Source organism: Lissotriton vulgaris, chromosome 7 (genome assembly GCF_964263255.1).
Source record: "Lissotriton vulgaris chromosome 7, aLisVul1.2, whole genome shotgun sequence".
NCBI classification, from domain to species: domain Eukaryota; kingdom Metazoa; phylum Chordata; class Amphibia; order Caudata; family Salamandridae; genus Lissotriton; species Lissotriton vulgaris.
This window is the reverse complement of record NC_141695.1, coordinates 719,493,447-719,520,007: the sequence shown is the minus strand read 5'-3', so window position 1 is coordinate 719,520,007 and position 26,561 is coordinate 719,493,447. Positions and strand designations below refer to the sequence as shown.

The window sequence follows — 26,561 nt, the reverse complement described above, 5'->3', positions numbered from 1 at the left end:
GAGATGAGCACGCGCCCGGACAGGCAATGTGCACGTGTATGGCTCGCGGCGTTTGAGCACAACAAGCGCATGGCGCGCTTTCACTTTCCCTCCCCCTGTCGGCTCCAGATCATCTTGGAAGCTACCGGGGACCCTGCACGGCGCCAGCAGTAAGGTGCGCATGGCGCGCTTTCACTTTCCCTCCCTCCCCCCCATCGGCTCCAGATCAAAGTATTGCTTTGTTTGCACATTTCGCAGACCTTAATCGCTGCACAACTTACACTGTTCTTCTGTATATTATGTGAAGTTTTCTTTTGGCTACCGTGCTATCTTGATGGCGGTGAACCACACTGTTGTATGACCTGGAGATAGAGTCTGGTGCACACACATAGACCAACTGCATTTTTGGCAGCATGAACAATAAAGGAATGCAGAAAATGCACAAAGTATTTCATATCCAATAAATATAAAATTGTTCAAGGATAAGTGAACGTCAAAAAGGGGAAACTGGCTTTCTGCCTGGGCAGCTGGAGGGGGATGATTTTTGATTTGTTCTGCTTCACTATCAGAATGAGGGCGCCGTCCTTCCTTCCGTTGTCTCCATAAAAGAATCAACAGTGGCCTTTGCACCCACACAGGAGTACTCAGAGGAGCGCAGCTGTGAAGCATTGCTGTTTCAGAGCACACAAATGGTGCACACTTATTTTACTATTTTTTGATCTCTCAGAACTGCTACAAGCGCTGCGATACCCACTCCTGAAAGAATGCTGGACAGTAAACTTTAACACAATAATAATACAATGTATAAAGCGCACGGCTACTTTGGCAGAAGTGTCCCAGCGCTTTCTCAACTGTGGTGACTTCAGCCAGCTGAGCCCCTGCAGACCGCAGACACTGGAGGGTGGGAGTGCGGTAGGGTTTGATGAAGTGGTGAAGATAGCTGGCACCTGATTTGTTAAAGACCCTGTAACCATAGCATAGAGCCTTGAAGACGGACTTTATTGGAAGCAGGTGCACTTTATGCCGAGCCCATCTAAGCCTGTCTGGGAAGGTTCCGCAGTAGACGAGCCTCAGAGTCCTGTACTGCATCAAACCATGAGAGCGTCAGGATGTAACTTAACAACATAGCATAACAAAAGAACTTATGGCAAAAAAACGATGTGGCATAGAAACTTTGCCAAATATGGGAATATGGTAACATAGTTTACCATTCGCACAGTATTCAGTGAGTGGTGCTATCTTATACATTTATTAAATGAAGGGTCAGCCGTGGTTGACTGGTAATGTGAGGCGTTTATGCTTCATAAATAGTTAAAGGAGCAAGAGGGATGTTAATGCGATACCTCTGAAAAACGTGTCCCAATTAAACATGCTAATTGGGCAAATGTACAAATAAACGCACATTCACGCATTTATTACCACGGTGTAATCCAGACTCCTTGTTATGACCATGGTGTGACATAATGAGCAAAATGCTGTTTATTGCTTCATAAATGCACATAATAATGATGTCACAGAGGAAAACAAAGCCACCTGCACCTTTTAGCGTGGCTAGATCTCACCTGTTTAGGCCTTTGTTTTCTGGTTCTGGTCAGGTCCCTTTGTTATTAATAAATACATGTGCATAAACATCATATATATAAGCCCTCTGCATGGATCCGTAGGGATTAATGTACTGTTTATTGCCATTGCTTGTTGAAGGGCAGTGCATACAGCTGGTGGTTTAACAGTCCTTCCATAGGGTGGGAGTCTTTGTCGCTGCTGGGTCCACTCCTGTGCCACCGCTGGTGGATTAACAGTTTCTCCAGTGTAGAGGGGTACTATGATGCTGTTGGTTCATGGTCATACAGCTGGTGGTTGGTGGAACAGTTCCTCTGTGCGTTGGGGGTCTCTGTCACTCCACAGGTGAACTCTGCATACATGTAACTGTTGGTTTAACGGTCTCTTCAGAGGGTAGCTTATGTGGATATTGGGTGGACTCCACACTTTGTGCAGCGGGTGGGCTACAGTTCCTCCAATGGGCTGGGAGTCTGTAGCTTCTGAGTGGACTCCACACAGCTGGGGTATGACATTTCCCTCCAGTGGGGTGTGGTCTCTTTCCACTCTGGGTGGGGTCCTCAATGGGCATAAATAGCATATACATTGCTAAACTACGCTGCCCCTCCCCCCACCCTTTGTTACCAATCGTATCTTGAAATTTACTCGAGGGCCTCTGTGATGGTATTTAAAATTTTAAATCTCGCTCCCCTGAGCCCTTCTTCAGGACAAAGAATCCCATATTTGTTACTTGGAATTAGTTTTTCATCTTACTTTGCCCCTAGTAATAATAATTCTGCTTCAAACATTCCAATTTCTTAACTAAAATGTGGTTCTTCTGAAATTTCCTATGTCTGCAGGTCTGCAAGTGTTGTTTCCACACAAGTTTTCAGCATTAGAATATTTGGGGGATTTGGGGTGTGCCTTGGCAGAAAGTGGGAATGGAATGCGGTGTTTGAAATGGTAACCCTAGTTTTAGGTCCGGGCTTTGACAGCGCCACAGTTAAACAGAGCTAATGCTAATAATGTACAGAGATGGTATCCTTTGGGTCTGCCTCTTTCAGCCATTGGCTTATGACTTTGTCAATCATGTCTTGGCTCAGCCCAGTAAATTCATCTAATGATATTGCAGGCCTGCCATCTAACCCTAATATGGTGAGCTGGAATACCTTTAATAGAAAAGGTTTCCAGCTGAAGTGTGAAGTTTTTATACAACAGAGCTCCATTTAAACCTCCCAAGGACGTAGGAGGTGGCCCCATATAGCAATTCTTGCTTGGTTGTGGGTGCGGGAGGCAGGAGTGACAGGTGGGGTGGGGCTGTTTTGGCAGAGCAGGACGCCCAACGCACCACTCCCCACACGCTTGCTAAAACCATACTCTCTTCCCTGAACTATCACACAGTTAATGCCTCAGGGCATTAATGCACATTAATGCGCTATATGCACACAGTTAATGCCTCAGGGCATTAATGCACATTAATGTGCTATATACATAAAATTAACATAACACTGTGAAAAGTATCTTACGGTTGGAAGGTCTGGTATTGCCCATCTGGGGCAACCCATTACTTGCCTTGAATGAAGGGACAACTTTACTCTTAAAGACATCTGTCTGCTGCTGCTTGACATACAAATGCACAGACTGCAAAATAAAATAGGTTCTCAAAAACGGATTCCCCCATGCCAACATCCATGGCATTCAATGCAAATACAGAAAACAGTAAAAAAGTAACAAATATGAATATATCGTCCCACTGCACTTCTGTAGTGTCCAAGTGCCGCAAATAAAAAGTGTTTCTTTTACCGAAGTTAGTTCATCAATTTACTGACTTCAGAAGGAAGAAAGGCCCAGATGGCCTTGTGGGGATTAAAACATGTGACCTTCATATCACTGCATGTTTCAGTGGCGATAGTTTAACTCACTATTCTATCTTTAACCTGAAATAAATGCATTGTGCGAAGATGTAATGAGCCAAAACATCAAAAAAGAACCAGCAGGAGTCTTGCTTTCAAGAGACCCTGGTGGGGCACATGTAGCATACTCTTTCCAGCTGCAATTCATCCATTGCAAGGAGCATTAAAAAAATACGGCTCTGTGAAGGGTGAATCATTTGACAAAGCCAATAGGTCCTCTCTTTGTGAGAACGGTTGGCTTTGCCAAAGTTTCTTAGCCATGTTGCAGCATGGCTGAAAGTAAAGAAAACAAGCATTTGCAATGCAATAGGTCTCGCATTTGCTAGAGTTTGAGCCATTGGCATTATAAATGACAATGCCTTTTATTAATGTGTTTTGAAAACCTGCAAGCGGTGCATAAGCACACATTCTGAACTTCTAGTCATTGCTTATGAGAAGCAAGGCTGGCAGTATAAGCGCCTCTTTTACTGCCAGCCTTGCTTCTCTTAAGCACAGACTATAAGTACAAAGTGTGTGTTTACGCACCGCTTGCAGGCTTTCAAAACATAACTAAAAGGCATTGTCATTTACAATGACAATAGTTCAAACTCTTGTAAATGCGAGACCTATTGCATTGCAAATGCTTGTTATAAATAGGGTCCAGCACAGAGACTTCACATTTGGAGTTGAGTGGAGAGTTAATGAGTGCATGTATTTGTAGTACTAATCTACAAATTCAGAATTTTAGCTACCAGAATGTTAGGAATCAGCTTGGATGTAAGCCAGTCAGTCCTGTTCATTGCCTATTAGCTTCTGCTGGGCACCAATACAATATTTCCCTAATTTTATGACGTGTTTATTTTGAATAGTCAGCTCTTGTAGAGACAGCCCAAACTCAGTTTAATATTGGTAATATCTGGGTGGAGTTTTTTCGTTGCACTAATATTGTATCAACTTCTAGCACTCCTGTGGTCATGCCTGTAAGAAGTGCTATGGCTGAGCAAATGCCTTATGCCCAAAAATGGTTTTCCAGACAAGAAATTATAGACCAGTCAGATGATACATCCATTCCAGTGAGTTAAAACTGATTTTTGTGGTTACACTAATTTGCAGACTATTTCCTGCCATGCAACTAGAACAATTAATTGTTGTGGTAATTCTGGTCTATTTAGTAAGGTTCATATTAACAAGAGGAATGAGCCTAGCCAGAGCGATAAACAGGAGTCTTTACTGAGTATGAAAAAGATCATTTTGAGAACATAGCGGTAAACGTCATTACCAGATGCATGAATGCACGCTCTGTCATGTGCCCTCATGATATTCTTGTTCTCCCCATTCATGAATATCAGAAAACAAGTGCAACCAGTGCCTTTTCCTGTAATCTTGAGGGAGCATGCGGAATTATTTAACCACAGCACCATATGCACCTCAGAACACATGCATTTTTTAGAGCTATGGAAACTTTGATGAACACAGGAACAGGGAGTCACATCCTCAGTGTAAGAAATAACATCATTGTTATACTTAAATTGGAGGATGATATTCGGAGGGCTTTTCAATTGTTTTTCCAAGACATCTACATAGAAGATAAATGTATTGACCATTCTTGTATTGAGGCTTGGGTAAGTGAGGTCTCATTGCCTTCTTTGACCACAGAACAACGGTGCCACCTCGATCAAGTGATCATGCAGGAAGAGATTAACGCAGCCATTATGAGTTGCAAAAAGGGGAAGGTGGCAGGCCCTCAAGGCCTTCCCTCCGAAATGCATAGGGTCTTGGGAAAAGAAATCGTTCCTATCTTGACTACCCTTTTTAATCAGATACTTCATATCCCCCAGCTTCTTGGGATAATGCATCTATAACCCTGGTCTTAAAATCCGGCAAAGCAGCATCTAATTGTGGGTCCTATAGGCCAATATCTATCCTTAATGCCGATTATAAAATCTTTACCTCTGTTATGGCCAAAAGACTGGGGCTGGTTGTAAGTGATATTTTGCATCAGGACCAGAGGGGTTTTGTAAGGGGTCGACAGCTTTCTGATTTGACTTGATTGGGGCTATCGACATTGCGTCTACCGAATCTCTTCCTCTGGCTGTCCTGACACTCGACGCTACTAAGGCCTTCGACAGGGTTCACATCGCTCAGAGACTGGTCCAGTCCAGACATTGTACATGCATTGCCACCCGGTTATCGGATACAGAGACTAGATAGTCCCTTACAGAGAGGGGGGGGGGGGCTATCATTCATCGAGATACCCTCAAATGCAACATCTCGGAATTATCCGACATAAAAAGAGATGAATGTCTGGGCTTCAGTTTACAGGCCTACAACTCTTTTATGTTTTCCGGAGCCTTAATATACCGCCCACCAGGCCAAGCGAGCCACTTTTTGGAAAGTATGGGTGAAGTCCTCACCAATCTAACTCTAAAAGCTGCTAGCTTCACCCTATTGGGAGACCTAAATCTGCACTTGGACAGCACTAGCGACCCCAATGTGTTATGTTTTAAAGATATTATGCATGTGTTGGGACTGACAGTACTCACAACAGATCCTACACACATAGCCGGGCATGTTTTAGACTGTATCTGTTCTAATCTTAATACCATCAGGGTTTCAGCTCCCTTGCCCCTAACTTGGACTGACCACAAATTCATCGCATTTAATCTCAAAACTGATGAAATAAAGGCTGTAAAACCAGATATAATGAGGAATGAGAAACCCACCCCATGCTGGGCTAAAATTATTGATCACCCGGACCTGACAAACTGGGTAAAAGAGAACAAACCATCCCTGCATAGGGAAGTCATCTCTGATAATCATAGCTATGAGAGATGGATGAGATCCATAGGGGAGAAACTGATCTCGGGGGCAGCACGAAAACTAAAATCTAGACAAGGGAAAATATCAGCTCCCTGGTTCACTAGTGAACTAAGAGATACATTGCAAATAGTGCGAAGGCTAGAACGGAAATGGCGTAGGCACTATAATAATGACGATCAGGAAGTTTTTAAGATAGCTAGGAGGAAATACCATGCACTAATCAAATGCACCAAAATGAACTATTTTACAAACCGGATTAAAGCCTCACAGAACAAACAAAAGGACATTTTCCGAATTGTAAATAGCTTTCAAAATCCAAAATTTCTGTCCCAGGAAATTCCACCCTCACAGACCTTTTGTAACGAAATTGCAACATATTTCGAACAAAAAATTATAAATCTCACCAAATCCCCCAAGAAGATGAAGATACTATACAGGATAATAAGTCTGGGTCAGCCAATTGGAATACCTTTGCTATGATTAGTCTTGCAGACTCTTCGCAAATCATCTAAAAAATTAAATCTGGCTCGCCACTTGATCCCTGTCCCCCCTCATTGCTTCATGCAATTAAAGAAGAAGTAAACCCCGTGATTAATGCTATTCTCAATACATCATTCCAAACTGGAGAGGTTCCTACCTCATGGAAAACCGCAGTAGTCAAACCACTGCAAAAAAAGATCCTGCATGATCCATTAGTTCTATCTAACTTGCGGCCCATTTCTCAACTCCCTGCCATATGTAAATGTGCTGAAACCCTTGTCAATAAGCAGCTTTCAACATTCCTGGAAGAAAATAACATCCTTCATCCAAACGAGGCAGGGTTTAGAGCAAGCCATTCCACAGAATCGGCACTTCTGTCAACTACGGAAACCATAAGAGCTGCATTGGATCTAGGTAAGAGGGCAGTTTTAATCCTCCTAGATCTATCTGCAGCATTTGACACGGAGTCCCATGCCATCTTATTACATCGCCTAATCAAGGCAGGCATAGGGGGCACCGTGTTAATATGGTTTAAAAACTTCCTGTTGCACAGAAGACAGATAACCACGCTTGGACAATTCCACTCGGAAGAGAAGATTGGTTCAGGGGTGCCCCAGGGCTCAAGTTTGAGCCCTACCTTGTTTAATCTTTACATGGCTCCCCTGATCAACCTTATTGCTTCCTATGACATCAGCACTATAGCTTACGCAGACGACACTCAATTAGTACTTGTTCTGGATGAAAACTCAGAAAAAGCCAAACAGGTTCTGAAAGAGTGTCTGACTCCGACTTTCAACTGGATGCACAACAATCACCTCAAATGCAACTCTGCTAAAACAGAGATTTTACCATTTGGGAAAAACAACCTCTTCTCCCTGCACACCTTTTGGCCATCTGATGCGGAAGCCCCACCAAACACCATTATTGCAACACGGAATTTGGGAATAAAATTCGATGAGATGCTCTCCTTTAAACAACAAACAAGAGAAGTTGCCGGCCTATGTTTTAATATCATAAAAGGCCTCAGAATTTTTTTTGATTTTCTGCCTCTATCAGCCCGCCGTACTGTAGTAATTGCATTGATCACATCAAGGATAGATTACTGTAACAGTCTGTATGCAGGGGTGGCAAAATCTACCCTGCACAAACTACAGATGGTACAGAATTCGGTGGCGCGGCTGGTTCTAAGGTGGCCCAGAAAATCATCAGCATCGGCCGCTTTGGACATGCTGCGCTGGCTCCCTATTCAGAAGAGCATTCTGTTTAAAGTCCTTGTGATCACCTTTAGGGCTTTCCACAAGCGTGGCCCACAATATCTGTGTACCAAGTTCAACAGATACCATCCTACAAGAGAATTTAGGTCAGCTACTGCCAACTTGATGACTGTCCCCAAGTTCAGACTGGCCACAAAGGGAGGAAAATCTCTGGCAGTCATAGGAGCCAAAGCATGGAATAAACTGCCCTCCCACCTTCGCACGATTACTTCTGAACAGACATTTGAAAAATCCCTTAAATCATGGATCTACGGGATAGCCGAATCAGTTTGCAAATCACTTGTCTGACCTTTTTGTGTATAAAACATCGACAATCAGTAAAAGCATACCATCTTATCAGTAATGGAGTCTGAGCGCCAGGATGCTCCTTGGAGCGACAGTGTGCTATATAAATATCCCCACATAACATAACATAACATTGGTTATGCCTGTCGGGGGTCTTGGGCAAGTTTAATATGGGGGAAAAATTCTGTCGAGCCGTGAGGTTGTTATATCAGAATCCTTTGGCATCCCTTTTGGTGAACGGAGCTCTTTCGGACCCCTTTAAGTTCACAAGAGGCACGTGTCAGGGCTGCCCACTCTCCCCTCTCCTGTTTGATTTATACATTGAAACTTTTGCCCAATGGTTGAGAGATGATCTTATCATCAACCCCTTCAGATATGGGGAGTGGGAGAGAAATATGGCCCTGTACGCGGATGACATCTTGATCTTTTCTTCTGAGTTGCATACAGCCCTTCCCTTGGTTATTAAACTAGCCCAAGATTTTGGAGCGATTTCTGGGTATGAGATTAATGCCTCCAAAACGGAGATTATGGCCTGGAATATGGGGGAGACTCAGACAGGGATGCAGCTTGGTTAAAAAATGAGGTATCTTGGAATTAGCATCCTTCAGGATGTTAGCAAAATAGCCAAAACCAACCTCTCTGTGGTGGCGAAGGAGTGTCGGAAACTTACGCGGGCATGGTCGTTATTACCCTTGTCTATTTTGAGAAGGGCAAATTCAATAAAAATGTCAATCCTACCCAGAATTACTTTTCTTTTTAATACTATTCCTCTTTATTTTGAGGCTGCCTCCTTACTTAAGTTGCAAAGCAATATCAATGCATTTATTTGGGCTACCATACACCTAGGATTGCCTGGAAAAAACTTAGGCGCCGCAGAGAAAAGGGAGGCCTAGCCGCTCTGGACCTTCAGTTGTATGCATGGGCATTCCAGGTTTCCCATTCTCGCATGTTACTGAAAACACCTAATAACAGGGGCGGGTTGTATGTTTCGGGCCATGCTTAGTGGGCCCATGCCTCCATGCACGGGTTTCTGTTAAAAATTTGGTGATCCCAAATTCTTCAAAAAGATAAAGTTAAAGGTTTTACAGGGCCCAGCCAGAACATGGGCTAAGTTGAGTAGTTCGGTAGCGCTAGGATACTTCACTAGTAAGGCTCCTTTGTGGGATACACCAGGGGCACGGGATGGCTTAAGGATAGACTGGTTTTACTTTTAAGAGAAGCGGTTGTGGAGGTTTGGGGGGATCTGTTTGTGGAAGGGGTCCTTATCCTGTGGGAATCTCTCAGAGACAGGGTTGGTTCTGGCCTCTCTAGGTTTAAATAATTACAGATGGCTAGTTGGGCCCAGTCACAGATAGCCACCCAGAGCAAATACCAAGTTGGAGGAGGCAACCATCTAGAATCCCAGCTTGTCAATAAAGTTCTGGTAAAAAAGGAAGTTTCATTTTGGTACCGAGCAATATTAGATGAGTTGGATGGCGAATTTCAGCTGGCCGATAAGCTTTGGGGTAGCTCCCTTTTTAACCAAGATACTGAAAACCTGTGGTTAAACTCCTGCAAGTCACTGTGGGAGGTAGTCAACCCAGCATGGCTTCGAAGGAATCACCTCTTCACCTTACATAGGACTTATTACTCATCACAGAGACTTTCAAAATTCTCTAAGGTCCTCCAGTATCATGCATGAGGTGTGGGACAATAGCTGCTTTTGCTATTCATATGTTTTTTGACTGTCCAGCTCAGCTCTGTCCTCCTTCTGGGACCCTATAAGTGAATTTTTGTCAACATCTCTTGGCTGCCCCATTATAATTAATCCTTCATTGGTTATATTTGGTTTATTGGAGGGCGTGACAGGCCCCGCCAAACAACTTCTCTTATATGCTATCCTGTTGGCCAGAAGAGAAATTTGCAGAAAATGGAAGGAATCTTCTTCACCTTCTTTTTCGGACTGGCAGGCATCAGTATTTCAGGTTTCCAGATTGGATCTTAGGAGATCAGGCAATCAAAATAAACAAGCTTTTTGGAATCTTTTGAAATTGGGGTAATACTGAGATGACTGAGGTTTTTTTTTCCCCTTGTCCTATGATTACGCTGCCCTACTATCCCGCATATACATACAGAGACATTAGGTTGCGCCCTGATGTGGAAGGTCTGGTTAAGCTCAGTAAGGCGGCTCCGTATAGGTCTCCTTAAAAACCTTTTTGAGTATCCGACAACAATGGTAGGCGAAGAGTTAGAACTCCAGATGCCTACATATCCAGTATGCCGAGGCAGTGTGTCGATATCTCTAAGGTAGAATGGAGCCAGTTGGGTGGAGAATGAGGACAAAAAAAAGAAATAACATCATTAAGAATGTTATCCTGGAATAAGCAAATACAAATGAGAAAAGCTCACTTTTAAAGGAATTGCACACTCAGTCCAAGTTTGTCCTGAAATGTAATATTTAATTTCGAAAACACGCACATAATGGAAAAGTATAACGAAAAGAAGCAACGCATTTATAGCAGAGATGTTAAACTCAGATATTTTCCAGTTTATACTAACGCCATCTCGTGTGAAATCCATACCTTATATTCGTAGAATGCAGAGGACACGCTGAGCATGGAGGAAGATTGTACCCTGGAGTATCGGTGCATCCCAAGTCATTACTATAAGGAATTCCAAAATAATAATCGAAACCTGTAAAAAGAGAACTCTATTATAATTAAGTAAGATTCCCCGAGTACTTCCTCTTGTGCTCCTTCCACTACATTCCAGGTTTATGGGCTGTCCCTCCTGGTATGGAAGTCAACCTCTGCACGTGCGCACATCCCTAATATATTTGTTTACAAACTCCTTGATCCAGATGCATTTGCTGCCTTGTCAAATGCAGCCAATATTTAGTAGGCATGGGCAGAAAGGGATTATATGGCAGAAAGTTGTTGCAGTCGTAAATATGAGCCACTATGGTAAATGTTTAGCCCTTCCCCCTGTTTAAACTTACATCCAAGTCTTTTTTCTGCCAGAATCACGGGAGGATTGCAAATAGTTAAATAAGCATAACGTAAGGAAGCAGAAACAAGAATACTGCAGAAGCATGGTCTAAATGTTCATTAGCATAACTAACCAAACTTCTAGCCCTAGTGGGGGAGTCATCCAAGGGCTTCTTCAAAAATACTCTCCAGTACACTCAGTCAGTGGAAACGGTGCCCCTTCCTTCTTAGGCACAAATTTCTAATGGAGAAAGGAGACCCCCCTCAAAGCACCAATCCAGAACATGAGACATTACATTGCCCAACAGAAGCCTTTTGAAGCATGTCTTTCATGATTAGGTTCATGAGGCAGTTGTTTCTCAATGCCCCTACAATAACCATACTTATTTATTTACACGGAATATTTGATTTATGTGGAAATAAGTAATAACCTAAGGTAAAAAGGATAGCTGTGTCCAGAAACAGGTCATAACTCGAAGTGTTTATAGTTCTTTAAGAAGATTTTTTTTTAATGCTCTAATCCTCCACGCTAATTTCATTGAAATCAAAAAAATGGTCCTGTTTAATATTACTGGTCACCAAAGGTGCATGTCATATTCACAGAAATCTATTTAGGTTCTACTTCTCCAACAGTAACAAACTAACACATAGTAGAATTTGCTCACTTTTTTTAAGTGCCTGTATGGCTCTTGCCTACCTTTCTGTTACGTTTATGCTATACAGAGATCACGTACACACAAACACTAATTATTCACCTCGTGTGAGGGCTTTTTTTATACGGTCGTTGTCTCTGCCTGCGTTTTTCCTTGTAGAGTATGTATGCCATTTTTATATTATTTACTAACTTAATATTATTTGTATAGCACCTATATGTGAGTGCTGTGCATAGACTGGTACAACACAATAATCATGCACTCGGTATAAATGGTGCTGGAACAATTTTAGGAGTAGGGGTGCTGGCATCAGTGGTACATCACTGAAGGTATTGTAAAAAAAGAATGTGAAAAATACGAGTGTTACACAAAGAAGTGCAGCAAATGAGACACTACCATTCAGCAGAGTGGAAAAGGTATGGTATTTAGACAGAGATGCATTATGGAACACACTGTCGCACATTTTTAACTAAAGCATGATGTGATAAGACACTTATTTGCAGACAGCACATTTTTATTAAAATGACCAATATATTTTCAAAGACATGCAGTTTCATTAATAGAACCATATAGCGCACAATGTGTGGAAATAGCGATTCAGTGACTAATTATAATTCGCACATCACTAAGTAAAGTGTCTTGATTTCTTTGATTATACAAAAAAAATTGTTTCCATCACACTTCAGATTTACAAAAAAAAATCCAGTTATTTCTAAAATGAAGATAAATTCTGAAATATTTGCACTGTCCATTGACAGATATTTACATTCTGTTGTATTTGAAAAAAAATGCAGCCTTTCCTTTTACACTTTTTGTACTCCAACAAGAGCGTCAGATACTTCACCTTACAAAATCCTCTCACTTTGTATTCAGAGAATGAAAAGTAACACAAATCCCCATGTTAAACAAATAAACATAAAATTGTAAGAAGGAACAGCCTGACATCTGACCTGTCTTTGAACACACTGTAAACGAGGACGAGGAAACGGAACCAGATCCACTCACTGGACGACCAATCAACAAACCTCCAGGGGAGCAACTCGGAGCATGACGGGCTCACGGAACAATCAAGCGGGGTCGATCAACCAAACAGTTTTGTCGTTAACATGACTGACACCATCCTAAGCACCATCCAACAAGGAATCCTGGAAAAAGGCCTGGGTTTTGTTCCCCCATCTAGTGTGGATAAGTTAAAGCTCAGCTGTGAGATAAATGAGTTCATAAAGAAACTAAACTCAGGGCTTTCTTTGCAGCTAAACAAGACAACGAGGAACCAAAAGATGACACAGGACTGAGAAACAAGTCTACTTTCACCATCCCTGCGATTACCGTCCCTGTGGAGATCCTAGCTTTCGACAAAGCAGTACTAAGAGAGATAGGGGAACTGAACCCCAAGGTGACCAGGGTTTTACACAACACCTGCAACAAGAGCTACGAGCTATCAAAGAACTCTCACAGAATGAAAACCTTGTCATAAAACCAGCGGACAAGTGGGGAGCCATTGTGATGCAGACCAGGGAGGCATACCGGAAGGAATGCCTCCGCTTACTACATGATCCATGAAACTACGAACCTCTGAACAGTGACCCCACTGAGAGAATCAGAATACATATAGGGAGTATGATGGAGGAGGCTTTGGTCCATGACTGGCTTTCCAAAAAAGAGGGTGATTTCCTAACCAACAAAGATCCTGTGACCCCCTACTTTTACAATTCAATTTCAAAGCTTTATTCGACAGCATGTCATAAAAGCAGAGTATACATCCCATCACAAACACTATAAATAATATATAGCAAAATTCAATCTTAAAAAGTGTATTAAACGGATGCTGAGGGTCGTTGGGTTATGTCAAAAGTGTCTATACAAAGCAAAACTATGGTGCTCCTAAATATCTATGGTCCTGTCCGACCTGACCCTAAATTTTGGAATGATATTAAAATCCTCATTTCATCTATTGACTGCCCTAACGTTGTCATAGCTGGCGACCTTAACCAATGGTTGGACCCATTTTCGGATAGACTATCCTCCTCCAAATTCCAACCGGACACATAAAGCATTCCAATATGCAATTGCCTCCCGTCCCCTTTTTGACGTATGGAAAACCTGTAATCCAGACTCACTCGAATACACATTCTACTCTAATGTTCACCACACCAGGTCCAGAATTGATTATATTCTAGTCAGCAAATCCCTTCTCCCTGCGATTCAGAAATCTGAAATTGGTTCCATTTTCCTTTCGGACCATGCACCTGTATATGCCACTTTTGACCTGTCCCACACTGCCACCTCTTTCAATCGTTGGAAATTCAACACTTTCCTTCTCTCTGATTCGGTTTTTATGTCTAAAGTTAAAAGTTTCATCTCTGAATACTTCTCCCTCAATTTACCCCAAGACACATCAGTTTCAAACAATTGGGATGCTTTTAAAGCTGCATTGCGAGGTTTCACAATCTCTTATGTTTCTAGGAAAAAGAAACTCAACAGGGACAAATACACCGCCCAACTCTCCAACATTAAGACCCTAGAACACTCTTACTTCTCATCCAAGAACCCTGACGCTCTCCTCCAACTTATTAAAGCCAAATCTGAACTTAATCAAATTGCCACAGTTGAAGCTTGCAACAACCTTTTGTAGGTAAAATCCAAATTTCATGGAGGTCAAAATAAAGCGGGGAAAATGCTAGCAAATTATCTTAAAATTAAATCTGAACGAAAATCAATTGGCTCTATTCTCAATGAAGAAACTAATACAAAGGTTTCCTCTGATGAGGATATTGCACAGGTCTTCCATAATTATTATAAACTCCTGTATACAGATGATACTCATCCTGGTGATGATGATCTCTCCCGTTTCTTCGAAGACCTTCCCCCTCCCCCTTCTCTTCCTACAGAATTCCATCAATTAGAATCTGACATTACCCCTCAGGAAATCCTCAAGGCTATTACCTCCCTTAAGAAAGCGAAAGCCCCTGGTCCAGATGGTCTCCCAATTGAATTTTATGCCAACATGCATTCCATTTTTGTTCCTCACCTTTTACAACTTTTTAATTCCTTTATTGCAAATGCCAAAGCGTCGGGCTCATTTTTGGACGCCCTCATAATCATAATTCCCAAACCTGACAAAGACCATTCCCTGTGCAAAAATTATCGCCCCATATCCCTTATTAATTACGACTGTAAAATTGTTGCCAAAATACTAGCAGCCCGCCTCGAATCCCTTATTCCTCTGTTAATCACAACCGATCGAGTTGGCTTTGTGAAAGGTAGACTTGCAGCAGACAATGCCCGTGTTTTTGCCAATATTATTTCCCACAGTAACCGTTTCAAGGCCCCTCTAGCTGCCCTTTCACTAGACGCAGAGAAAGCGTTTGATCGAATTAATTGGAAATTCATGTTTAAGGCATTGCATTGGTTTGGGTTTGGTCCCCACTTCATTTCCTTGGTTAGACTCCTTTACTCTGCTCCCCGCGCCAGTGTTTTTGTTAATAATCAATTCTCTAAGTTTTTCCCCTTATCCAGAGGGACAAGACAAGGCTGTCCTCTCTCCCCCTTACTCTTTATTCTTTGCCTTGAGCCCTTCCTTATTAAAATCCGCTCTAACCCCCTCATTCAGGGATTCAAACAGTCCTCGATTGAGACAAAAATCTCGGCCTATGCCGATGATGTTCTGGTCTACATGGCTAACCCTGTCTCCTCCCTTCCCCCATTTTTAGAAGAAGTCCACTTATATTCATCTGTCTCTGGTTATAAACTTAATCTCTCCAAAAAGGAAGTCCTACCCCTTAACTCATCCTGTTACCAATATATGTTTGCTTCAACCGATTTTGCATGGTGTCTCTCCAAGATCAAATACCTGGGTATTTGGTTCTCCTCCACCCTGCGTGACACACTCAAACTGACCTTTACCTCCCTTACTCAAAAAATTCAATCACTCCTTCAGACATGGTCTCCTCTTTTCCTTTCATGGTGGGGTCGCTTAGACACCATCAAAATGATGATTTCCCCACATATTTTATACACTGTTTCCATGCTTCCTGTAAAAATCCCTAAATTGTATTTTAATAGGCTAAACTCCATCTGCTCTAAATTTTTGTGGAACAATAAGCGACCCCGCATTTCCCTACCAAAACTTATACGCCCTAAATCTGAAGGGGGGGTTCGCTTCCCTGATTTCCAATCGTACCATTCTGCCTTTTTAATAAAACAAGCCTTTTCATTAGCGTTTGATTTTATTGATACCCCTTTACCCAGATGGATTGCAGTTGAACGATCTTTGTTAAAGGATTTTACTTTTCAACAATCCCTTTTTATGTCAAACTGTTCATTCTTGACAAATCACCCTGTGTTGAAATATTCCCATACACTGCTACACAATATCTTTTCAAAAGACTCATCGCCCTTACAAACTTTTCTTTCCTCCAGTATATGGTATAACAAATATCTTAAGTACAAGGGTAAATCTTTCTACTTCAAGTATTGGAAAGAAAAGGATATTATGTTTGTCTACCAATTTTTTTCAGATTCAACCATTATTTCATTTGATGAAATGCAAACTAAGTTTGATTTATCTGTACAGTATCGCAAAGAATTTGACATTATTACCGCTGCCATTGTGTCTCACCTATCTACCTTCCCTACGTTTGATATCCTTCCTTCCCTTACTCCTTCCACCCCTCTATACCCTATGTTCACTCAACAAATACCCAAAGCTGCTCTGATTTATAAAATGTTATTAGAGAATGTTGGTCTTAGACCTAAAACTGTTACTGAAGTTGCTTGGGAAACTGATTTATCTTTCTCGTTATCTGTTGATATTTGGGATCGGTTATGGTCCAAACTGTTTAAGACTTCAGTTTCGGCCCGTATTACTCAATCACTTTTTTTTCTTTACCATAGAGCTCTTTTTACCCCTGTAAGCATTACAAAATTCTCCCCTTCCTCCTCACCCCTTTGTTGGTCCTGTTCCTCTCACCCAGGCACACTTAAACACCTCTTATTTGATTGCCCATCAGTTCTTACTTTTTGGAACTCAGTTTGGAAATATTGTATGCGTATTTTTCATTTCTCTGAACCATTTTCACCGTTGCATATTTTTCTAGGTTCTCTATCTGATGTTTTGGACTTACATTCTTATAACGCTAAATTGTTTGACCTATTCATTGCAACTGCATTCAAAGTAATCTTGTCTTGCTGGAAGGATAACTCTAAATTGTCTGTGCAGACATGGTGGAACTTTGTTTGTGATGAGCATAGAATTGCTATTGCTTCTTCTTCATCTGTCACCTTAAAAATCAAATCTGATCTTACCTGGCTACCTTTCTCTAACTTCTTATCCTCTTCTCCCCCCCCTTAACCCCCCTTCCTTCCTTTCTCTTCCTCTCTTCCTCTTTTTCTCTTTCCTTCTTTTTCTTCTTTCTTTTTCTCTACGGTTTTCTTCCATTACATGATTTTACTAACCCCGTTTTTTCTTCTTTTTATCTCCAAATATCTTTCATGATTATCTCCTATTGACTTTGCGTTATCTCATGTTGTTATATTATGATGTATCATTTCTTTTACGCTCAATAAAACTTTATTAAACTAAAAAAAAAAAAAAAAAAAAAAAGTGTATTAAATCTTAACCCCTTCCATGCTGATGACGGCCCCCATCCGTCATGCATTACAGTGCTCGTGTGCTGATGACGGCTGGGGGCCGTCATAAAGCCATTGATTCTTTAAAAGCCTAGCACACGAGGAAAATCGGCCCAGCATGGAAGGGGTTAATTGCTTTCATTTACAGAATTAAACATTTTAAAAGAGTATTTTAAAACAACTAAGATTATGCATAAAATAAAGATCATTCTTGCGTTTTTAGATGTCTTAGAGTTCTTTAGCTAGCTTCTAGAGACTGTAAAGTGCAAGTGCGTATAATCCAAGCCCACCTTAAAAATTTAGAAACAGCAATCGCTATACAGGGTGAACAATCTGACTCTAATATCCTTAGAGCCTCAATATACCTCCGGGTGCCCAAGTTACTACACGTTGGTTTTAGCCACTTACGACGAGGGCTTGTATAAAGAGGACATACAAACAACATATGGGCTATGTTCTCAGTCAGATCTTTACAGTGGTGACATGTATCATCCCGGGTTGCTGACCATTTGTAGCTAAAAGCTTTTACAGGAAGAGTCCCAGTTCTAAACTGGAAATACAGTTTTCGGTCAAACGGACCCTCTATAATATCCCAATAAGCCTCGCACAGTGGGTGAGGTTTAAATTCAAGGAAATGTCCAGTTAAATTAGTGTTTACACAGGTACTATGGGTGGACATCCAAATCATTTCCCAATACTTTTTTTCACATTTATTTTTGATGGGAACCTTGAGACGTCTGAGTCTTCCCATAGGTGGCCAAGTTCCAGCTTTGATAATAAACCCATTATCTCTTTAAGCCATGGGATAGAATGAAAACGATCTGCCCTAATAATATCCTTTAATGCAAGGGCATAGTGAGCTAGTTCTGGGGTTGTCCAGATATGTCTCCAATATAATAGAGGCCGTAATCGTGCTATATCCTCAATTTTTTTCCTGCCAAGATCATAAAAAAGCGGAACAGTGGGAGTACTTTGAGGGACCCCGACTAAACAGCGTAAAAATGTATTTTCCCCCTTTGTTAGTTGGTTCAAATGATTAAATCCCCATAGTTCTTAACCATACAAAGAGGCGCTTATAACCTTCATATTGTAAATCTCTAAGGCAGATGTAATTGGCTTGGTAAAAGAAGCTTTATGCTTGGTGGCTAAGGCACCCGCAAGCTGGTGGAATTTTAGAACAGCCATGTCAATATGGCTTTTCCAGCTCATGTTACTCTGGAGAGATATTCCTAAATACGTAAATGCCTCTACCTGCTCTAGTGGAGTTCCATTAAAATTAATTGTACCTTTGAATGTTTTCCGCTGGTTCAGGGACATGAGCTTGGTTTTTGAGGTGTTAATCTCAAGTCCGCGCAGTTGACAAAATTCTACAAACGCATTCACAGCCTTCTGGAGCCCACTCGGGGTCTAGGAAACAATCAACGTGTCGTCCACGAACATGAAAACAGGCACGCGGGCCCCAGCTAAAACGGGAGCTTCAGTGGGGGAACGGCTAAGATGATCCACTATGCCGTTGATGTATAATGAAAACTGCGTGGGTGCCAGAACACACCCCTGCCGAACACCACGCTCGACAGGGAATGAGTCGGTCACCTACCCTGTGCCCCCCATCTGATTCTGGCGTAGTTGTTCTCATGCAGGCGGACGAGAAGAGTCAATAGTTCCGGGGACATCCCTGCTTCAGCGAGAACCCACCAAATTTTGGAACGGGGGACTAAATCGAAAGCCGATTTCAGGTCTACAAAGACCGCGTAGAGTGTCCCATTGGTTAAGGCCACATTCCTCCAGTAAAGTGCTATGAAGTAAAAGACCTGGTCAATTGAACTAGTACATGGTCGAAAGCCAGCTTGATATGAGGACAAAATATTGTGTTCTTCTATCCATATTTGCAATTTACTTTGCACCAAACGACCTATTAGTTTTTGGGCTGAGTCTATAAGACTGATAGGTCTATAATTACTGGGTAGAGATTTGTCACCCTTTTTAAAATCCGGAATTATTTCAGCGCCTTTCCATGAAGATGGGATTGGCGCACCCCTAGCCACAGAGTTACCTAAACACTCAAAGTACTGGCACCAGGACGATTTGTCACTTAAAAACACGTCAGCAGGGATGCCATCCATGCCTGGAGCTCTTCCCCCAGTCACACAGTCTAACGCTAAACTGACATCTTTAGTTGTAAAAAGCTGACTTTGATAAAAAATAGTTGGGGGTAGTGGACACTCTTCTTCAGCTGGGTTACGAGCGTATTGTGGTCTGAAAAAATCTACCATTGCTGTTTGGCAACATTATTTTGGGGGGGGTTCAGCTACACCTCCTCTATCCCACTTAACAATGGCCCAAAATAGTTTTGGTTCCTTTGCTTCACAGGCTGATTTCAGATCACGCCACTGATCCTCATCCCACTGTTTTTTTGCTACTTTCTGAGCTTGCCTATATGTCTCCCTTGCCTTTCTCACACCTAAGGGATTCCTACATCTTATTTTTGTGCTCAGGTTTTGACGGGCTAATTTACAAGCATTGTTATACCACCCCACCTTGGGTTGTTTTTTGTTTCCCTTATCTGGTTTTATTTGGAGTTTTGTGAAAAAGTGGGTGTGTACCTCAAGCATTATTTGGGGAAAGTCTTGCTTATAAATGTGAGTGTTTAAATTAGCCACTTCTTCAATTACCATATTTTTAAGGACCTCCAACTTATCAGGGTTCTCGATGAATCTACCCCATTTAATGTGGCGCATGTTATTAGAGGCAACGATATCTAGGGTGTCTTTCCCACACCCCGGTTTCGGTTCTCTAGACCCCTTTTGTGCTTGAAATTCCATACAAAGTGGGCTGTGGTCACTTTTCATCCTATTTTTGACAGTCATATCTATCAGGCAGTGCCATCCTCTTATATCCACCAGAAAGTAATCTATGCAGCTGGAATACCTGCCATTATCAAATGTATTTTCTCCCAGGCGGTCAGACAGGGTGCGTCCATTTGCTGCTCTAAGCCCTCTCACTAGGCATAAGGCCTTGAGCTGTATGGCTACAGCTGACCATCTTCTTACGGCAGGTAATTCAAGCTGAGGGACGCCCCATTTGCTGTCCTCCTCAGCAGCAAGAAATTGATCCTCTTGTCCAAGAGGTTCAAAAGTAGTATTGAAATCTCCACCTACTATAATAGACAACTATATTGAGAGGGCCTCAAGCTGGTGGTCAAGAGCAGATATTACCTCCGATGTTTGTCCCCCTGCCGTCCCCCTTGCATAAATGTTGTAAATAGCCACCCCTTGACCATTTGCCCATGTGATTTTGACTGACAGGATGTCATTCGATGGGGGGCTGATTTGTTGCACCCTACAGCATAAGGATTGGCGAATCCAAATTATCAAACCCCCTGTTGATCGACCTTTAGATTTCTTGGTTGCAGGAGCCTGAAAATTAAGGAACCCCAAGCGATAAACTGGAACCATCGACCAGGATTCCTGGAAGAGGATGATGTCATACTGGTCAACAAAACTACACCATTCTGGGGATGGTATCTTATTGGTAATTCCAGCGAGGTTTCATGAAAGGAAAGCCAACCCTGCCTCGCCTTGTAGGATGCAGGAACCTGCGAGATTTTAGCTCCTAGGGTCACGCCCTCAGTCACTGGTTGATGTTCTATGCTAGTGGGCATGTGGCAGTTCGTCTCTGATGGGAGCCCCTCTAATCCAGGGCAGTCACATTCCCCGAATGGTTTAGAACAAATGAATTGTCCGAGATCCCTATTCTCTGAGGGCTGCCCTGTGAGGTGGAATCCTTCCAGTGAGTTTATTCGAGGTGTAGGGGCCTTGTTGGTTTGTTTCATTCCCTGATCCATAGGACCATACATTCTACCAAACTCTACTACTTTCATATCCACAGTTCTTTCAGCCCTCTGGAGTCAATCACATTCATTCAAATTAGACAAAACCCCAAACCTATTTTCCAAGCTGATGCCTCCATCCTTAGTTTGAACACCCCTTCCCAGTGTGTTTAACACAGGGATCCTTTTCGTCCATGGTCTACTGAAGTTCGCGACACTCCATCTCCTATTGTAGAAAAACTCAAGCGTTAGTGGGATCATAGCGGAGCCCCTACGTTGTGGGGGAAATAAATTTGCCAGTATGTCAGGGAGTACCTCCGGACTTGAGAAGTTCAAGGCTATACAGTCTCCCTTAAATTTTTTCGGGTAGTCCCCAAGCCAGGCTACCCTTCTAGCCATGATAATTTCCCCTGCTAGCTGCTGTCTACCCCAGGGAGACATCTTCATGTTTTTTGTCAGCCAGTGCAGCGCTTTATCAATCAGAGAGGTTGTTGTTTCCACCTGTCCAGGGGCCAAAGGGGGGGGCATTTGCCAGGACCAAAACTAGGGGGGAAGCTTCCACAACTAATTGGAATAAGTTGCGCTCTTTGCGCGGTTCTGTAGATGTTATTGGAGGATCTTCTATAGCTACAACCTGGCAATCCTCGCCTACTGGGGGCTGGACAGGGGGAGGGTTCCGTACCGCATTCTCACTGCCACCTTCCCTACTCACATGGGGAACCTCATGCGTTTCACCTCTACTTGATACTAGGGTTGATAGGCTACCCACTTCTACCACTGTCTTATTGAGGAGTCCTCCTAGTCTGTTAACCTCTGCAGTAAGCTGATCGATTTTAGCCACAAGGGGTTTAATAATACCCTTGATCTTCAAATCGATCATACTTACTAATTTTTTAATTTGCTCATCCTCCAATTTCACAGTATCACCGTTCCCCGTAACAACATCGTCGTTGTCTAGGTTTGTAGGTGGAGAAACTATTCTTTTTCTAACGGAACGTGACCCCCGCGTTTGATCTGGGCTTTCCTGCACGCTCCGACTGCTCTAGGCACAGGTGTCGGTGGTTTCTGTACCCTGGTATCTAAGGATACTTCTAAGTCAACTGTGGGGGGGGTGTTTTGCTCAGGGATGTCACTGGCAGAGAAGTCGAAATTAATGATATCCCTGCTGTCATCTTGCGCCAGTGATACTGGTGGAGGTTTCACAGTGGGTGGTGTAGGGGAGCAACTTAACCCTAGTGACTGCCGTCTCTCACTGTTAATTTTGCTTACAACCTTCACTAGGTAATTATCCAAGGTGTTAGGCACCAAGGGAACTTTTTGTTTAGACATACCCAACAATGTTAATTAACAGAAACAAACTCAAACTTAGCACAATTGCACAGGATAGAACAAGTCGCTTATGATTGACACTAAGATCTTAAGATAACCACAATATACAAGTTTAAATGGGTTATAGTCTCAATGTATAAGGGTCACAGAAGTCCAGTGGCATACAAAAATCCGGGTTCCCTGGCCCAGCCCAGTCGAGTCCTGTCCCGGACTGTCACAGACTGTCCGCCCTTTGTCCGGGCTTCGTCCGGCTCCGTCCCGAGCGCGGTCCCGTGACACGGGGGTTGTCCTACGATTAAATGCGCCTCCGGGCGTGGAAATGGCGTGTGCGGCTTCTGCCGCTGAGGAGCCTGGGATTAGTAGTCCCTTTCCCCTTCCTCCGCTCGGCGGCCGCGATGGATGGAACTGGGGCAGCGGGAGGGGGGGCCGAGAAGACCAGCGTCCGCCGGTGGAAACAGGTAAGGTGAAAGCTTTGCCCCAAAAAGTCTTTTAAATTTCGCCCGCTCTGCCGGGGCTGTCCTGCGATTAAATGCGCCTCCGGGCGCGGAAATGGCGTGTGCGGCTTCCGCCGCTGAGGGGCCTGGGATTAGTAGTCCCTTTCCCCTTCCTCCGCTCGGCGGCCGCGATGGATGGAACTGCGGCGGCGGGAGGGGGGACCGAGAAGACCAGCGTCCGCAGTGGGAAACAGGTAAGGTGAAAGCTTTGCCCCAATAAGTCTTTTAAATTTCACCCGCTCTGCCGGGGTTGTCCTGCGATTAAATGCGCCTCCGGGCGCGGAAATGGCATGTGCGGCTTCCGCCGCTGAGGAGCCTTGGATTAGTAGTCCCCTTCCCCTTCCTCCGCTCGGCGGCCGCGATGGATGGAACTGCGGCGGCGGGAGGGGGGACCGAGAAGACCAGCGTCCGCAGTGGGAAACAGGTAAGGTGAAAGCTTTGCCCCAAAAAGTCTTTTAAATTTCGCCCCACTTTTACACAATGCCAAATTTAACAAAGAAGTACATAAACCACTGGGAAGTCTCATTTTCTCCGGGATAGGCTCCATTTTAGAACCCCTTTCCAAATTTGCAGGTGCCTTCCTTCGACCAATCATCCAGGGAACAGAGACATACCTGAAGAACACTACAGATATCCTACGAATCTTAAAAGATCTACTTTTCGATCCACAAACACAGTTCCTCATTGGACTCGATATTGAGAGTTTATATACCAGCCTCCACCACACTGAGACTTTGGAGATTTTAGAGAAAGTGTTATTCACCAGGGAATGGAAATATCACACCCCACACAACCTCGTGATGGAATGCTGTAACCTCACCCTCACTGAGAATTTCTTCGCCTTTGAGGATCAATTGTTCCTACAGAAGCACTGCACAAGTATGGGAAGCACTTTTGCTCCTAGTGTCGCTGGGTTGTATGTCCACTATCTAGAACAAGGGAAAATCCTATCAACCACCAACCCATACCTCAACAACATTGCTCTTTATAAAAGATACATAGATAACGTTTTTGTAATATGGAACGGCAATGAAGACACTCCTTTGTCGTTCATCACATGGCTCAATGAACAAAACTAATTTCTAAAATTAACCTATACCATCTCGAGAATCTACGATGGCGCGTGATTGAACAAATTAACAACGAATCTCATCTATTTGAAAAAGAACAGAAATGGGTTTATAGACTCAAGTCTAAATGAAAATATTCCCTGGTGCCAATTCGTATGAATAGGACATTTTGATCATGTACCACGCACTGGCATCTCCGTCAAGGAGTTTTTGAATGGGGACCTTAACCACTGTATTTCAATTCATCCTCCTTGAGTACTAATACCAATCTATGGCCTCCATGTCAGGTTTTTGTGCGAGCCATTTTTAACCATTATGACGTTTTTCTCCAACATGATCCCAGTGCCCTCTTTCCATTCACTTTTTTCCTGCCTTAATATTAAGCTTTTTTGGTGATTAACACAACACCTTTTAATATACATGCGGTTAATTCATTACTTACTATACATATCGGGCATTATTCTCGGATCACAGATACTGGCTTTTTGTCACAATAACTAGCGTTACCGCGATGACAAATCTGCCATTTTCCAGTTCTGCCTTCCACCGCAGTATACGGTCTAGTTGCCAGCGCCCTTGAGGACGCTTATGTTGGCTCCGATCCAATGTTATATACATGACTCACACGCTTCACCACTATCTTCGGAGCCTCGAGTGAGCAAGTCAGGTTTGCAGGATGAGAGTCGCCTTGACAAAGTAAGTATACAAGCTTTTGCCTGGCATTTTGTAAGCGAATGGTCACTTTCCTTGTGAAAGCAAATTTTCACTTCCCTTTAACAGGAAACTAACTTCAGAGAGTCTCTCCTCTATAAATATACCTTCAGAGCTTCACTACAGGTGTCACTTCAACTCATCAAAGGACTCATGAAGCCCAGTGAAGGTCTCCTATCATTTATGTAATTAGCTCTAATCACCACGATTATATGACAATGTGCAAGCAATTGATGTTTTTAAGTGTTTATATGTTTGTTATGTCCTATAAGTCCAAATGTCACGGTATTCCGCATATTATGCTCACACATTTGGCTTATCTCCACCATTAAGACCACTGATTCACCAATGATTTTTAAACTATTGTATACCCGACGAGTCGGGCATTTTTAACCTATTATCTTTCCCTCCAAACCTCTGCAGGATTTTTGAGATTTCAAACAGACAAATTAGGTGCTGTTTAAATTTTGATGTCTAATTTTTGTTTATCACTTTAATTAAGTTGAATAAAACATTAAGAGTGGGAGCATCATTTCTCCTTTGAGGTCCTGAAAAAAAGCCTTGGGCTAGGGCTTGAAACTAGTTGACCAACCAGGGAAACAGCAGGTAATTACACCTTCAGCATTTCCCGTCTGTCCCCAGAATTTAGCATATCAACTAGGGGAAGAAAATAAAATGTTTTTTGGTCCCACTATCTTGATATTTTTAATGTTCCTTCCATATAGTTTAAACCCCACTCCATCCCTTCAAACCACATAGGTGTATAGGTGTACAGGAACACCTCTATTTTCTATTAAGTGCTCCCGCATCTCCGTAGGTAGCAGCATGCCCCTGTCCGTAGAGGGCAGGGATGGACCCTATAATCAAGCATGCCACCAGGAGAAACCCGGGTGGCTGAGGGTTATTTGAAAGAAAAAGCTTGTCTTTCCTTCTAGTCAGTGCCGGACTGGGAAACAAAACCGGCCCTGGCAAAGTGCCCACCCCCCCCTCCCCCCTCCCGAAAGGGTGTGGGTGCGGGGGGGGGGGCTGAGCTTGTTGCCAGGGCCGGTTTTCAGCAAATTTTGTTACAGGGCCGATTTTGCAGCTATGCTGCAATTACGGCCCTGTAAACCACATAGGTGTATAGGTGTACAGGAACACCTCTATTTTCTATTAAGTGCCCCCGCATCTCCGTAGTTAGCAGCATGCCCCTGTCCGTAGAGGGCAGGGATGGACCCTATAATCAAGCATGCCACCAGGAGAAACCCGGGTGGCTGAGGGTTATTTGAAAGAAAAAGCTTGTCTTTCCTTCTAGTCAGGGCCGGACTGGGAAACAAAACCGGCCCTGGCAAAGTGCCCGGCTGCCACCCCCCCCCCCCTCCCGAAAGGGTGGGGGTGCGGGGGGGGCTGAGCTTGTTGCCAGGGCCGGTTTTCAGCAAATTTTGTTACAGGGCCGATTCTGCAGCTATGCTGCAATTACGGCCCTGTAACAAAAACAGCCCCTAGGGTCCCTAACCCGGCCCCCACTCATGCGGCGCACCAGGGGATTGCCCGGTGCCCGCTACGGCCAGTCCGGGCCTGCTTCTAGTCCTACCAAAAGGTTCGTTTTTTAGGTTTCGCGCAGGCGAAATCT

General features: G+C 43.2%; 1 protein-coding gene across 8 annotated transcripts in view; it reads right to left on the bottom strand.

The window, feature by feature from the left end:
* The window catches only part of ARSG (arylsulfatase G), a 2,325,381-nt gene that overhangs the window by 903,890 nt on the left and 1,394,930 nt on the right, over positions 1-26,561 (bottom strand). For all 8 annotated transcript variants that reach the window (XM_086930959.1, XM_086930958.1, XM_086930961.1 and 5 more), the window contains one exon: positions 10,828-10,939. In XM_086930959.1, the coding sequence (XP_086787085.1) occupies positions 10,828-10,939 (112 nt within the window). The remainder of the gene's footprint in view (positions 1-10,827; positions 10,940-26,561) is intronic.